Below are 14882 nucleotides of genomic sequence, written 5' to 3'. Positions count from 1 at the left end.
AGGAGGCGGCTCTGTGAAGGAGGCTCTGTGAAGGAGGCTCTGTGAAGGAGGCTCTGTGAAGGGGGCTCTATGAAGGGGGCTCTGTGAAGGAGGCGGCTCTGTGAAGGAGGCTCTGTGAAGGGGGCTCTGTGAAGGGGGCTCTGTGAAGGAGGCGGCTCTGTGAAGGAGGCTCTGTGAGGCTCTCTGAAGGGGGCTCAATTGTTCATCGTCATGGCAACGGTTCCAAACGTTCTGATCCCCATGGACGGCCAAACCACACATCAGCCCCGATAATGAAGTTTCTGCATTTGACCTCGTAAAGCGCCCGTTAAAGCTCAGACTGGACGTGTTTTACGACTGCGCAGCGTCTGCTCTGGAGCTGATATACACTCAGAAGGTGGAGGTGAACGAGGACCATGCTGCTGAACAGAGCCTGAACATGCAGCTGAACAGGGTCTGATCATGCAGCTGTACAGGGTCTGATCATGCAGCTAAGCAGGGTTTGATCATGCAGCTGTACAGGGTCTGATCATGCAGCTAAGCAGGGTTTGATCATGCAGCTGTACAGGGTCTGATCATGCAGCTGTACGGGGTCTTATCATGCAGCTGAGCAGAGCCTGAACATGTAGCTGAGCAGGGTCTGATCATGGAGCTGTACAGGGTCTGATCATGGAGCTGTACAGGGTCTGATCATGCAGCTGAACAGAGCGTAAGAGCCTGATTATGCAGCTGAGCAGAGTCTGATCATGCAGCTGAGCAGAGCCTGAACATGCAGCTGTACAGGGTCTGATCATGGAGCTGTACAGGGTCTGATCATGCAGCTGAACAGAGCGTAAGAGCCTGATTATGCAGCTGAGCAGAGTCTGATCATGCAGCTGAGCAGAGCCTGAACATGCAGCTGTACGGGGTCTGATCATGCAGCTGAGCAGAGCCTGAACATGCAGCTGAACAGAGCCTGATCATGCAGCTGTACAGGGTCTGATCATCATCTAGCTGTGATTTGTTCTAAAGCAGGTCTAAAGCAGGACTAAAGCGGACTGCGGGGCGGTGTGCCATCGACAGCGGGTGCGTCGCGTGCACCACAAGACCCCCGGTTTAAAAGATGAATCACTACTGCGTTTATGTATGTGTAAATATCTCATGTTACAATGTGGGCACCTGCGGTTTATGACAGGTGCGGCGCTGTTGGTTTCATGAATCATATCCTCCAGAACTGGTCTTGAAGTGGCACATTTTGGAGCAGTTGATGAGCATAAAGTCACAGCAAGAAGCAAACAAAGCATCAACCTGGACAAAGTGTCCAACCATTGGAGAAGTGGAGGCGTGCAAAAACGTAACATTAAAGTCACAATGTTTGCATATTCTAGTGACATTTATTAAGATTTTTTATTCATGGATATTAATCATTCCATGCTGTTACTACTAGATCATTTATGGGTAGAAGAAATGCTAATAAAAAAACGGTCCAACACTCTTAACTTTTATGCTTCACTGAACGAGACCACGTTTCCAAACCTCCGGAGGACGTACAGAAGATGCTGGTCTTGTTTGCCTCGACCTACATATGTGAGACATTTAGTGTCATGAACATGAACAAAGCCTGTCACAGATCCAGCTTCACTGACCAACACCAAAGGATCGATTCTGAGAATTGCCACAACAAAACTTACACCAGACTTTGATGCAAAACAGGGAGATCAACAACACTGTTCCCACTGAAATAGAAGGTCAGTTTTCCTTAAATTAATAATTATTTAATGCATTTGGAAAACAATTTATTTGTACATTGAGCCTTGCATGTGTTTGCTTTGTTACAAGTTACAGGTCAAATCTTAAGTGTAATTTATAGTAATTGATTAGTTCACACAAACACACCATCCATATTTTCCTGGCCCGGCCCCTCAGCCAAATTTTAGAACCCAATGTGGCCCTCGAGTCAAACAGTTTGCCCACCCCTGAGGTAGACTCTACACAGATCTGAGCTGGATTAAGTCTGCTCTAAAGGATGGAGTTTCAACCTGAAGGTCCAAGTTCAGGCTCTCACCCTTTTGTTCTCATGGAAGAATAAGAGTTCTTGACGCTGGTGTCTGATTGGTGCTCAGAGGCGCATGATGCCAGAACATATTTTTCTTCTGCTTTACCTCCTCTTAAAAAGGGAAAAGTTCATGTGGTGAAAATGTGTTCTTTGTGAAGGTTGTTGGTCCCTGTCACTCGCTTCAGGACAAAGTGGGCGTGTCTTATCCCGGCTGTATTAGATCCATGACTGTTGTCTGCCAGCCTCACCCTCACCACTGATTAGTGCCCGATTGGCATATGACTGACTTTATCTCTGCCACATCTAAATGTGCTCCTGGGCTGGCCCATTGTACACCCGATATTCTCATAGCCAGAAGGTTCCAGGTTCAATTGTCAGAAATTGTGCCTTTCTATGCAGAGTTTACATGTTCTGCCATTACTGTTTTTGTCTGGAGTCAGGATCGAGTTTTAGGCAAAGTTCTAAAACCTGAAAAGAGCTTGAATAAAGACCTCCTCCTCCTGAAGGGAGCTCAGTGTTTGTGTGTAGTAGCAGTGTCTGACCTGCGGGGCGGGGACACCGAGCGCCGGGTTGCAAAGCTCGAATCTCTCCTGGGATTTCTCTCGAGCCAAACGAGCCGCCTCCTTCAGCTCTCGGAACTGCTCCGCGAACTGAAACAAACGGCAGGAAAAACAGTGTTTCAAAGACGAGTCCACTACTAAATGTTACACTAAGAAGAAGAATCCAGTCACACCTTTTGAAAATGCAATAAAAAAGGTGGTAAAAACAATGGGATGTAATGTCATTTGTGCTGGACAGTATTTCGCAGAAAGTATAAAATATCACAACAAACTGATTCTATTGCTGTAACATCAAGGTCCTCCAACTGACAGAAAAAGATGTTGTGTCGTACAGGTGTCGTACAGGTGTTGTACAGGTGTTGTACAGGTGTTGTACAGGTGTGTTGTGCAGGTGTTGTACAGGTGTCGTACAGGTGTGTCGTACAAGTGTCGTACAGGTGTGTTGTACAGGTGTTGTACAGGTGTTGTACAGGTGTTGTATAGATGTGTTGTACAGGTGTCATACAGGTGTCGTACAGGTGTTGTACAGGTGTGTTGTGCAGGTGTTGTACAGGTGTCGTACAGGTGTCGTACAGGTGTGTTGTACAGGTGTTGTACAGGTGTTGTATAGATGTGTCGTACAGGTGTTGTACAGGTGTCGTACAGGTGTTGTACAGGTGTTGTACAGGTGTGTCGTGCAGGTGTGTTGTGCAGGTGTTGTACAGGTGTCGTACAGGTGTGTCGTACAAGTGTCGTACAGGTGTGTTGTACAGGTGTGTTGTACAGATGTTGTACAGGTGTCGTACAGGTGTATTGTACAGGTGTTGTACAGGTGTGTTGTACAGGTGTTGTACAGGTGTTGTATAGATGTGTCGTACAGGTGTTGTACAGGTGTTGTATAGATGTGTCGTACAGGTGTTGTACAGGTGTTGTACAGGTGTCGTACAGGTGTTGTACAGGTGTGTCGTACAGGTGTGTTGTACAGGTGTGTTGTACAGATGTGTCGTACAGGTGTTGTACAGGTGTGTTGTACAGGTGTTGTACAGGTGTTGTATAGATGTGTCGTACAGGTGTTGTACAGGTGTTGTGCAGGTGTGTCGTACAAGTGTCGTACAGGTGTGTCGTACAGGTGTGTTGTACAGGTGTGTTGTACAGATGTGTCGTACAGGTGTGTAGTACAGGTGTTGTACAGGTGTCGTACAGGTGTGTTGTACAGGTGTTGTACAGGTGTCGTACAGGTGTGTTGTACAGGTGTTGTACAGGTGTGTTGTACAGGTGTTGTATAGATGTGTCGTACAGGAGTGTTGTATAGGTGTTGTACAGGTGTTGTACAGGAGTGTTGTACAAGTGTCGTACAGGTGTTGTACAGGTGTTGTACCGGTGTGTTGTGCAGGTGTTGTATAGGTTTGTTGTACAGGTGTTGTACAAGTGTTGTGCAGGTGTGTCGTACAAGTGTCGTACAGGTGTGTCGTACAAGTGTCGTACAGGTGTGTTGTACAGATGTGTCGTACAGGTGTTGTACAGGTGTGTTGTACAGGTGTTGTACAGGTGTTGTATAGATGTGTCGTACAGGTGTGTTGTACAGGTGTTGTACAGGTGTCGTACAGGAGTGTTGTACAGGTGTTGTGCAGGTGTGTTGTACAGGTGTTGTACTGGTGTGTTGTAACGGTGTGTCGTACAGGTGTGTTGTACAGGTGTTGTACAGGTGTTGTACTGGTGTGTTGTAAAGGTGTTGTACTGGTGTGTTGTACAGGTGTGTTGTACAGGTGTTGTACAGGTGTGTCGTACAGGTGTGTTGTACAGGTGTTGTACAGGTGTGTCGTACAGGTGTGTTGTACAGGTGTTGTACAGGTGTTGTACAGGTGTGTCATACCTGCTGCAGCTGCTGCTCGGTGCAGAAGCCCAGTCCGTACACAGTGTTGGCTCGGCTGTCGGCCCACTGGCCAAACTTCTGAGATGTTTTAGTGAAGCTCATGTTGGGTGTGATGGTGCTGTTGATGATCGCCTGGAAACAAGCACAAAACAAGATGTGACACGCCATTGTGTGGTGTGGGACTAAACCAGGATCAACTGAAGGACTAAACCAGGATCAACTAAAGGACTAAACCAGGATCAACTAAAGGACTAAACCAGGATCAACTGAAGGACTAAACCAGGATCAACTAAAGGACTAAACCAGGATCAACTGAAGGACTAAACCAGGATCAACTAAAGGACTAAAGGAGTCTTCTTTTTCTATTACTTTTAATGGCGGTTGGCAGCCAACTGAAAAGGTGCATTCACCGCCCCCTACTGTAGGTGCACGTCTTCAGTGTACCAGAATGTGTTTTACGCTATGCCATAAAAAAAAGAGGAGAGAGACGAGAGAGAAGAGAGAGAAAGAGGAGAAAGAGAGAGCGCATGGACAGGCTGTTGTTGCTTTTAATGGCAGAAAAACTACATTTTCCACCTTCTACTTTCTTCTTCTTCTGTAGTTGTACGTCTGACACAGCCTGTGATTTAGAATGTGATGACATCACCAGAATGCAGCCTCTGGGTCTCTTAGAAACCAAGTGGAGCTTTTCTCATCATCTGTGATGTCATCAAGAACTCATGACATCACTCTCATTACATGAACAAAGGTCTTGCGTCTAAGAACAACTCGTCGCTGCTCGCCACGTGGCGTGGAAGAAGGCCAGCTGGAATAAATTCTAAGGAATAAAGTCTGGCTGTAATGTAACACTTGGATACCAACTGCCAAAAAACAACAACAACGAAACAACGAAACAACAACGTCTGCAGCGAAGAATTTCTCTGCAGCGAAGAGTTTCGCTGCAGACGATCACATGAAAAAAGAGTGCCAGTTACCAACCGCCAAAAAACACCAAAGAAGAAGAATGTCAAAAGTATAAAGTCTAAAAAATAAAGTCTTGAGTCTAAAGAAGACTTACAACTACAGTAGGTAGTTGTGAGCCATTAAAAGTAACACAACAACAACAACAACAACAACACATGAAGAAAGCTTTACTAAACATGAGTTCAGATAATTCCTACAACAGATAAATAGTTTCATCATCTCCATTCAGCACATTATTCAAGTGTTGAATAGTTCAAATCCAAAGAGCAGCCTCGTTGAGCAAATACAATTTGACATGGCATTTTTTAGTTTGAACAGGGAAATTACAGAGGAACACCTAAGTTTTTTCAACGACTCCTTTGAAAACTATGTGGCAGCATTGGACACTATGGCAAACAACAACGCCATTCTGCGGCAAAACATCTTTGAGGGCCGTTGCAAGAAAGCGAAATGTCTCGCCCTCAAAGTAGCTTTTGAAGCCGCGATGTTTGAGAACCGTGCACTTCTGAAAGAACTGCTGAATAATGAAAATAGAAAAGAAGGTGGGCATTGCGAAAACGAGAGCACGCTAATGGAGGTGTCTCAACAGATCAATAAGCTCGAAAACAACATTCAAGAGCTGCATCAAGGTTTGAAAACAGACCTTGTAAAAGAAGAGGCCTTGAAGGAGAGATATGTTCAGTTGAAAGTTGGGAAGGATCGCATCCAGGAGGAAAATAATGCCATTCTGGACGGGTGTCTCGCGATATGGAGAAAAATAGGCCACACAAAGACGGACCCTAAAGAAGTTCGGAAACTGGAACAGGAGGTCGAAACGTTGAAATTAAAGAACAGAGAGATGCAAGAGGAGTACGACGAGCTCAAATCGAGATACCCCCAAGACGACACGGATGAGCGCTGTGATCAGTTAAAATCCGAACTCGACCGCATCCGCTGCGAAAATAAGGTAATTTATGACAGCTGCATGGAGCTACGAGCCAGAATGTTGAAACAAGACAACGTTCAAGGAGAGTGCGGTAAATTGATAGAGGAGTTGGAAACATTCAAAGTCGAGAACAGCAAAATGAAAGATACCTTTGAGCAGCTGAAATTGCAACTTCATCGAGAAGACACGAGCACGGCCTATTTTCAGTTGGAAAAGGAGCGGGACGATCAATTAGAGGAGCTGAAGCTGCTGCGGGCTGAAATTGCCAACGTGATAGGGCAACTCGCTGAAGAGTCATGTTTGAAGAAGAAGTGTGAAGCGATGGAGTTGTCCAGAGATGCCGTAGAAAGTGAACTGAAGCTACTGAAGCAACATCTCGAGGCGAAAACCAAAATGTTACAGGACAAAGTGGCGGAAGACGAAAAATACCAGGAAAGAATCAAGTGGATACAGGAACTGAAGAACGAGAACCAACAGAAACGGCAGGCTATCGACTCGATGCAGCAGGAACTCATGAACCTCGAGCTCATATCTGAGAGCCGCAAGAACATGGATAAAGACGAAGCCGCTCACAAGGAGAATATGAAGAAACTGCGCAAGAAACATCAGCAACTTGAGGAAGAGCTACAAAAGCTTAAAAAAGGAGATGTAGAGTTGAAGAAACTTGCAGTTGACGTCCGGGCATTGAGAAGCGTCAATTGCCAGTTGCACAAACAGTGTTTGGAATTGAAGTATACCATTGACAAAATAAAAGAGCGCAAAGCCACTTGCAAGACGGTCAAAGCAGAGGAAAAGGCTCTCAGGCAAAGACACGACGAGCTGAAGAAAGAAATCCAGACTCTGGATTCCGGAGCGGAAATTAAGAGTTTCGATGCGCTCGAGGCCGAAATCAAATGGTGCGATGAGCAAATCCAAGAACTGCGGGAGAAGAACGACGAGTTGCAGTCGCGGCACAAAGAGCTGTACGTCGGCGCACTTACGAAAAAAGTGCTGGACTTCTGCAAGAATAACAGGAAGACGGCGATAGGCGACATGAAACTTCTGAACGAACAGACAGCGCTCGCCATCAGACGGCTCGAGCTTTTAAATCCTCCATGCGGGGATCCTGAGTCTTAGATGATCCGTCCACTCAAGACCTGAGGCCGTGTCGACTGGACCGAGAAGGAAAGATCAGAGGAGATTTGAGAAGTTAGGAGCGCATTGGGGGTGGAGCTTAGTGGGTTTTTGACATGCGTACGGCATAGTTATGGTGTACATATTGTGTAACGGTGTTTGACAACTGGTTGACTTGGACATCTGAAGCACGAAGACCAATTGAAAAACACCACTTTAGCTCTAGACGTCCACATTCAGATCCAGATTCAGGTTCCTGTAGATTCTTGAGTGGGAAAAGGAACATTTTCAAAACCTTTCTTGAAACCTGCTATTGTTACTCTAGTTACTTTGTTGAGCCTTTGGATGTGTTCACGCTTTTAATCTGGTTTATTCCTGATTCAGACTTGGGCTGGTTCTAGTCCTGGTTTAGTCACGGTCTTACCCGGTGTTTGAACGATCCCCCACCGTTCTCCCACTTTGAAATTATGGAAGGTCTGAAATGTTCATCGTAGGTGCATTTCCACTTTGAGGGACAGAAACTTTAAAAAATGGGAAATCAAATTTTTAAATAATGTGTTTGTATGTTATTGCTGCAAATAAAGACAGATCCTCCTCAGTTTGTCGTATCGGGCTGGGTTTGGACACAAACTGACTTGTAGACTGTTTTTGTGGTAATACTGTGCTGCGAGGGCTGTTCGATGCCGCTTGCGGGTTTATATATTGCTCGATGGTTGATATTAAACTTGTGGATGAAACGGCTCAAACTCTGCCTCGGCTGATCATGATGGGAAGGAATGAATTATGCACAAAAGAGTAAAACGACATGGAGAACTTAGAATAGTGCTAGATAAAAAGTATGAATTATGCAAAAAGTACCATCAAATAAAATCATATATTTCACTGTGGTGTATGTGCGTACATTTGAATTATGCAGAACTTGAGTTCGTACGACCGCAGGGAGACGAAATGTGTTCATGTGAAGGGATTTCAACACTGAACAAGACGTAACGCTTATGTGGTCTGGGTTTAGTCCTGGTTCAGTCCTCATGCTGATGTGGTCTGGGTTTAGTCCTGGTTTAGTCCCAGGTTTAGTTCTGGTTCAGTCCTCATGCTGATGTGGTCTGGGTTTAGTCCTGGTTTAGTCCCGGGTTTAGTCCTGGTTCTGTCCTCATGTTAATGTGGTCTGGGTTTAGTTCTGGTTCGGTCCTCATGCTGATGTGGTCTGGGTTTTGTCCTCATGCTAATGTGATCTGGGTTTAGTCCTGGTTTAGTCCTCATGCTGATGTGGTCTGGGTTTAGTCCTGGTTTAGTCCCGGGTTTAGTCCTGGCTCGGTCCTCATGCTGATGTGATCTGGGTTTTGTCCTCATGCTAATGTGATCTGGGTTTAGTCCTGGTTTAGTCCTCATGCTGATGTGGTCTGGATTTAGTCCTGGTTCGGTCCTCATGCTGATGTGGTCTGGGTTTAGTCCTGGTTTAGTCCCAGGTTTAGTTCTGGTTCAGTCCTCATGCTGGGTTTAGTCCTGGTTTAGTCCCGGGTTTAGTCCTGGTTCTGTCCTCATGTTAATGTGGTCTGGGTTTAGTTCTGGTTCGGTCCTCATGCTGATGTGGTCTGGGTTTTGTCCTCATGCTAATGTGATCTGGGTTTAGTCCTGGTTTAGTCCTCATGCTGATGTGGTCTGGGTTTAGTCCTGGTTTAGTCCCGGGTTTAGTCCTGGCTCGGTCCTCATGCTGATGTGATCTGGGTTTTGTCCTCATACTAATGTGATCTGGGTTTAGTCCTGGTTTAGTCCTCATGCTGATGTGGTCTGGATTTAGTCCTGGTTCGGTCCTCATGCTAATGTGATCTGGGTTTAGTCCTGGTTTAGTCCTCATGCTGATGTGGTCTGGATTTAGTCCTGGTTCGGTCCTCATGCTGATGTGGTCTGGGTTTAGTCCTGGTTCGGTCCTCATGCTGATGTGATCTGGGTTTTGTCCTCATGCTAATGTGATCTGGGTTTAGTCCTGGTTTAGTCCTCATGCTGATGTGGTCTGGATTTAGTCCTGGTTCGGTCCTCATGCTGATGTGGTCTGGGTTTAGTCCTGGTTCGGTCCTCATGCTGATGTGATCTGGGTTTTGTCCTCATGCTAATGTGATCTGGGTTTAGTCCTGGTTTAGTCCTCATGCTGATGTGGTCTGGATTTAGTCCTGGTTCGGTCCTCATGCTGATGTGGTGTGGGTTTAGTCCTGGTTCGGTCCTCATGCTGATGTGATCTGGGTTTAGTCCTGGTTTAGTCCCAGGTTTAGTTCTGGTTCAGTCCCAGGTTTAATTCTGGTTCAGTCTGGGTTTAGTCCTGGTTTAGTCCCGGGTTTAGTCCTAGTTCGATCCTCATGCTGATGTGGTCTGGGTTTAGTCCTGGTTTAGTCCCAGGTTTAGTTCTGGTTCAGTCCCAGGTTTAGTTCTGGTTCAGTCTGGGTTTAGTCCTGGTTTAGTCCCGGGTTTAGTCCTGGTTCTGTCCTCATGTTAATGTGGTCTGGGTTTAGTTCTGGTTCGGTCCTCATGCTGATGTGGTCTGGGTTTTGTCCTCATGCTAATGTTATCTGGGTTTAGTCCTGGTTTAGTCCTCATGCTGATGTGGTCTGGGTTTAGTCCTGGTTTAGTCCCGGGTTTAGTCCTGGTTCGGTCCTCATGCTGATGTGATCTGGGTTTTGTCCTCATGCTAATGTGATCTGGGTTTAGTCCTGGTTTAGTCCTCATGCTGATGTGGTCTGGATTTAGTCCTGGTTCGGTCCTCATGCTGATGTGGTCTGGGTTTAGTCCTGGTTCGGTCCTCATGCTGATGTGATCTGGGTTTAGTCCTGGTTTAGTCCCGGGTTTTGTCCTAGTTCGATCCTCATGCTGATGTGATCTGGGTTTAGTCCTGGTTTAGTCCCGGGTTTAGTCCTGGTTCGGTCCTCATGCTGATGTGGTCTGGGTTTAGTCCTGGTTTAGTCCTCATGCTGATGTGGTCTGGGTTTAGTCCTGGTTTAGTCCTCATGTTGATGTGTCCCGTACCTTGGTCCCGCCCACGCTGATGATGCGGTAAACGTTCCTGCTGGCGTCGTAAAAGAACGAGACGGCGACGGCGTGTTTGCTCGCCGGCAGCCATTTTCTCTTGGTGCAGGGGTCGATCTGGAAGACGTGAGCTCGAGCGCTGAAGATCGGCTGCTCCCTGAAACACAAGCATGAGCCGGAGTTACAGTCGGCCAAGACCCTGTTCCGACGGCAAAACCTCCACAAGAGAAAAGACACGTTCTAAACTCGTGATTGGAGGCAAACGTGGAACATACAGTGGGATTAAGCAGGAGGTTTTGTGGAATTAACACATCATGAGCCTGCATTTGATTATTCAATCGTGGATTATGAAAGACAAGAGCATTTCTGATGATTTTTGGAGATTTTACGGGACAAACAGAGAAATGTTGAGCCCGCTACAGTTTTTATTTTATTTACAGATATGTCGCCTACTTTACCACAAATTATACTTTTGTGAGGCTTGAATACAATGTTGTAAAGGTAAAGAATTGAATTGAAAAATGGTGATGAGGATGATAATAATAATGATGATAATAATAATTAAAATAATAATAATAAATAACAATAATAGTAATAATAGAAAAAATATATCAAATATATTAGGCATTAATGAAATTAGGGATTCACTCATTAAATGAAAACAGACTTTGAAGTTGACGAGCTGTGACTTGACGAACGGCAGTCACAGAATCACACTGACCACGGGCCGCGCTGCTCGGGCCACGCCTCCCGAACTCTGAGAGTTTTTTTGAAGACGTACAACTCCAGTAGGTTGCGGTTATGCACCTTTTCATTTGGCCGTCATCCGCCATTAAAAGCAACAGCAACATCATCATCAGGCCTGAATCCTGCGGCGCTGAGGGCTTTGTGCAGGTGCAGCATCCTGGAGGTTTCAGACACATTAGTCCTACACTGAGCCATCTCATCAGTCGCTCCGCTGACGACGGAAGGTCAAGTGTTGCATGCCTGATTTTGTGGCCTTGTATTTGTGCAGTCGAGTGGTTTGTTGACTTCCTGGTGGCGCCGAGAGTCAAACACGATGCTCGCTCCTCTGTATTTGGAGAGAAAAGCCTTCTGGAAACATCCCTGCAACGGAGCGTGTGCGACGTGGAAGTACAATCCAGAAGTACAACCCAGAGGTACAACCCAGAGGTACAACCCAGAGGTACAATCCAGAGGAACGCCCCAGAGGTACGACCCAGAGGTACAATCCAGAGGTACGACCCAGAGGTACGACCCAGAGGTACAATCCAGAGATACAATCCAGAGGTACGACCCAGAGGTACGACCCAGAGGTACGACCCAGAGGTACAACCCAGAGGTGCGACCCAGAGGCGCGACCCAGAGGCACGACCCAGAGGTACGACCCAGAGGTACAACCCAGAGGTACAACCAAGAGGTACAACCCAGAGGCACAACCCAGAGACCCAACCTACAGGCACCACCCAGAGGTAAGACCCAGGCACTCTGCAGGTTGAACTGGCGACACAGGTCCAGATGTGATTGTAGTTCCTGTTGAAACCAGTAGGGGCGCAGACTACACTCGGGTCCTTTAAGTATATGCTTAGTGTGAAGCATCTTGCCCAGAGGCACAAAGACACAAACTCAGACGTGATTAGACCCAGGTGAAAACGAGCAGAGGAAAAGAAAGAGCAGCTTGTCCCGGATGTTTTTCTGTCGTAATGGACGACAAACGCTTAAAAACATAAATGAAGCATTACAAAAGTCAGCATTTATCATAAAGTCGGCTTTTCGACAAATATGCAAATGTCAGCCTCTTTGTGCTTGTGTTATTTATGATGATGTCGCCTTTTGAAACCAAACAAAGACTCGCGAATCGACCTTGGAAACAAAGTGTATCCTCATTAATCACCCGCAAAGCTGCTTCATCGTTATCATTTCTTATTGTTTACATCCTCTGAAGCATTATTAACACAATTAAAGAGTCCGTTTGCACACAAGGCTAAAAATATATATTCCCCATCTTAATTGCGAGCTCTGGGTCATTGGCATGGCAACAAATGAAACGAAAGCAATTTTAATGTGGACTTTAGGAGGAGGGTTCAGAATGTTCCACAGTAGAGCATTCAAAGGATTTATGTTTCATGTATTCAAGTCACGTAAGACATTTTTTCTTAATAAATACAATCTAAATCCTCCTGAAATATACTGTTTACTCCTGAGGTCGATCTGAGCGAGTCATAAAAAGACGTTTAGTAATTCCAGTGTGTGTGAGGGGCGTGGCTAAAGCTAGAGTGCACAGGAACAGTTTTGCCTAATTTCTTTGACTTCTCTGCATTTGAGGGGCGTGGCTAAAACTAGCGCGCACAGGAACAGTTTTGCCTCATTTCTTTGACTTATCTGGAAGTGAGGGGCGTAGCTAAAGCTAGCGTGAACAGGAACAGTTTTGCCTCATTTCTTTGACTTCTCTTAAAGCCTCTACGCCATGTTTGAACCTCTCTTTATGTCATGCTTATGCTAATACTAATGTTAGACGCATTATGAACTGGAAATATATATTTTGGCTCTTGACAAAGCGAGCGCCGTGTGGCCATAAACAGGAAACGGCTGTTACTAACGCGCTTCGCTAGCTATCCACCTGCGCGCCGGCGCGCATTTTCCATATCTCAAATATTCTCTTACATTATCACTTTTATTTCCATGGTCAATACCAGCAAGCCATACATCATTTTAAAGCTTATTTTCTCAACAAAACAAATATGTAATTGATTTACATTGAATAATATGCCCCAAGAAGCAATTGCCAATAGTTTGTGAGAAAGTCTCAACTTTTACAAACGCATGTCCTACCTGTTTGCTGTTTATGACGGACAAAACGGCTTTAATTCTGTACATCCTTGTACTCAGGTAAGGTACCATTGAAAAACATTATCCACTTGTATTTTTCCTGAAGTTATACGATTGAGATATTGTCAAGTAAACAAACTTTTCTTCGTTTCTCGCCGGACGAGAATGCGCTTGTTCGGCGCATTTCTCCGTCCATAACAAATGACCTGTTTGACTTATAAGATGGTGTTTGGCATCGATCTTTTCTTCAGACTGTTACCTACAGAATGAGACCTGTCCACCAGTTTGTTCTCTACAGCCTCCGGAGGAAAAAAATGCGTTTTTCGGCAGGAGCCTTTTGGACGCGCATTTTGTTAGATATATGTATTATTATACCAATACAAAAATAAAATAAAAATATTACTATTATTTATTTATTTTTTTCACCTCTATATGGGAAATTCATGGGTAAACTCATATTTGCACATTTTCACATACATTGTTTTTAGCAGTTATAATAGATATTAGTGGCCTACAAAACATCAACATGTATGTTTTATGATCATAGAGGAGCTAAAATTGTAACAAAACAGTTTGGCACAGTTGGCACATATTTGGATCACTTGTTCCGAATATACTTTTTGATACAAAAAGGTCAACAGCACCAAAATGCCTGTTCCTAGAGATCTGAAACTTTACACAGTTGTTGTCAATAAGCTAAACATGTACAGTGAACAGCATAAGCACACAATGAAGTATGTCATGCTCAGAACCATCACAAATTGACAATATTCACGCGAGACTAAAAAAAGGATGTTTTGTTTGTATTTGGTCTTCTGTAGTGTAAGTTCTGAAGCCCTGACAGTGTTCATGTGCACATCTGCAGAAACTAGAAGGCCTAAGCTTTCTAATGATGCATCATACTTGCATGAGGTCTGTGAGATCCTCTTTTAATACGCAATGCAATTTGGGTCCAACCATCCAGGGCGAAATAGGTGGATGGTAAACAGGTTAAAGGGGCTTCCACACTGCCGCGGCCGAAGCGTCCAGTTTACGTTCAAAGTCTATAGTAAACGCGCGTCAAGCACGTAGTGCGTTATCCGCGGCGCGATTTCTTCGTTTTTGCGGCACGATTGGTGCGTTTTCTTACGCTCTCGACGCTTTGAGCGCGCATTTGAGGCGGCCGAGGCGGCTAAAGCGGCTAACGCGACGTGCTCAGATATGTTCAGGTCTCTGCAGCAGATGCGCCGCAGCAACCAATCAGAGCTGACGCTCCAGTGACGTACGTACGTACGTATTTCCCCTCGCATTTTCGGTATTCCCGTGGAATTCCCCAAGAGCCACTTTTTCCTTGCTCGTCAACAATGGCAGACGAAAGACTGATTGTGGCCGTGTGTGTTAGAAAGGAGCTGTACGATGTATTCACGGTGGAATACAGAGACAGAAACAAACCAAAAACGCGAAAACAACACTCTCGATATCTGCAATTTTACACAATGAAAGGCCACACCGACAACAACTCCACTGCTCATGCGACAACACCTCTACCGCGCATGTGTGCAGACAGCTCGAGCGCGCCGTACGCGCGCCTGTGTATAGTGCCCGGGCAGTCGAGAGCGTGCGTAAACCTTT

General features: G+C 45.5%; 1 protein-coding gene across 1 annotated transcript in view; it reads right to left on the bottom strand.

Moving 5' to 3' along the window:
- LOC140353629 (homer protein homolog 3-like) overlaps nt 1-14882 on the bottom strand; it is a 56082-nt gene that overhangs the window by 22712 nt on the left and 18488 nt on the right. Inside the window, exons 2-4 of the mRNA XM_072438278.1 lie at nt 10443-10599; nt 4427-4558; nt 2557-2664 (exon numbers count right to left, since the gene is read on the bottom strand). Of these exons, the coding sequence (XP_072294379.1) occupies nt 2557-2664; nt 4427-4558; nt 10443-10599 (397 nt within the window). The remainder of the gene's footprint in view (nt 1-2556; nt 2665-4426; nt 4559-10442; nt 10600-14882) is intronic.

Source organism: Eucyclogobius newberryi, unplaced genomic scaffold, assembly GCF_026437365.1.
Source record: "Eucyclogobius newberryi isolate DKJ021-1_F unplaced genomic scaffold, fEucNew1.0.hap1 SCAF_9, whole genome shotgun sequence".
Taxonomy (NCBI): Eukaryota; Metazoa; Chordata; class Actinopteri; order Gobiiformes; family Gobiidae; genus Eucyclogobius; species Eucyclogobius newberryi.
The sequence above is the reverse complement of the archived record's forward strand: the minus strand, read 5'-3'. Positions and strand labels throughout refer to the sequence as shown.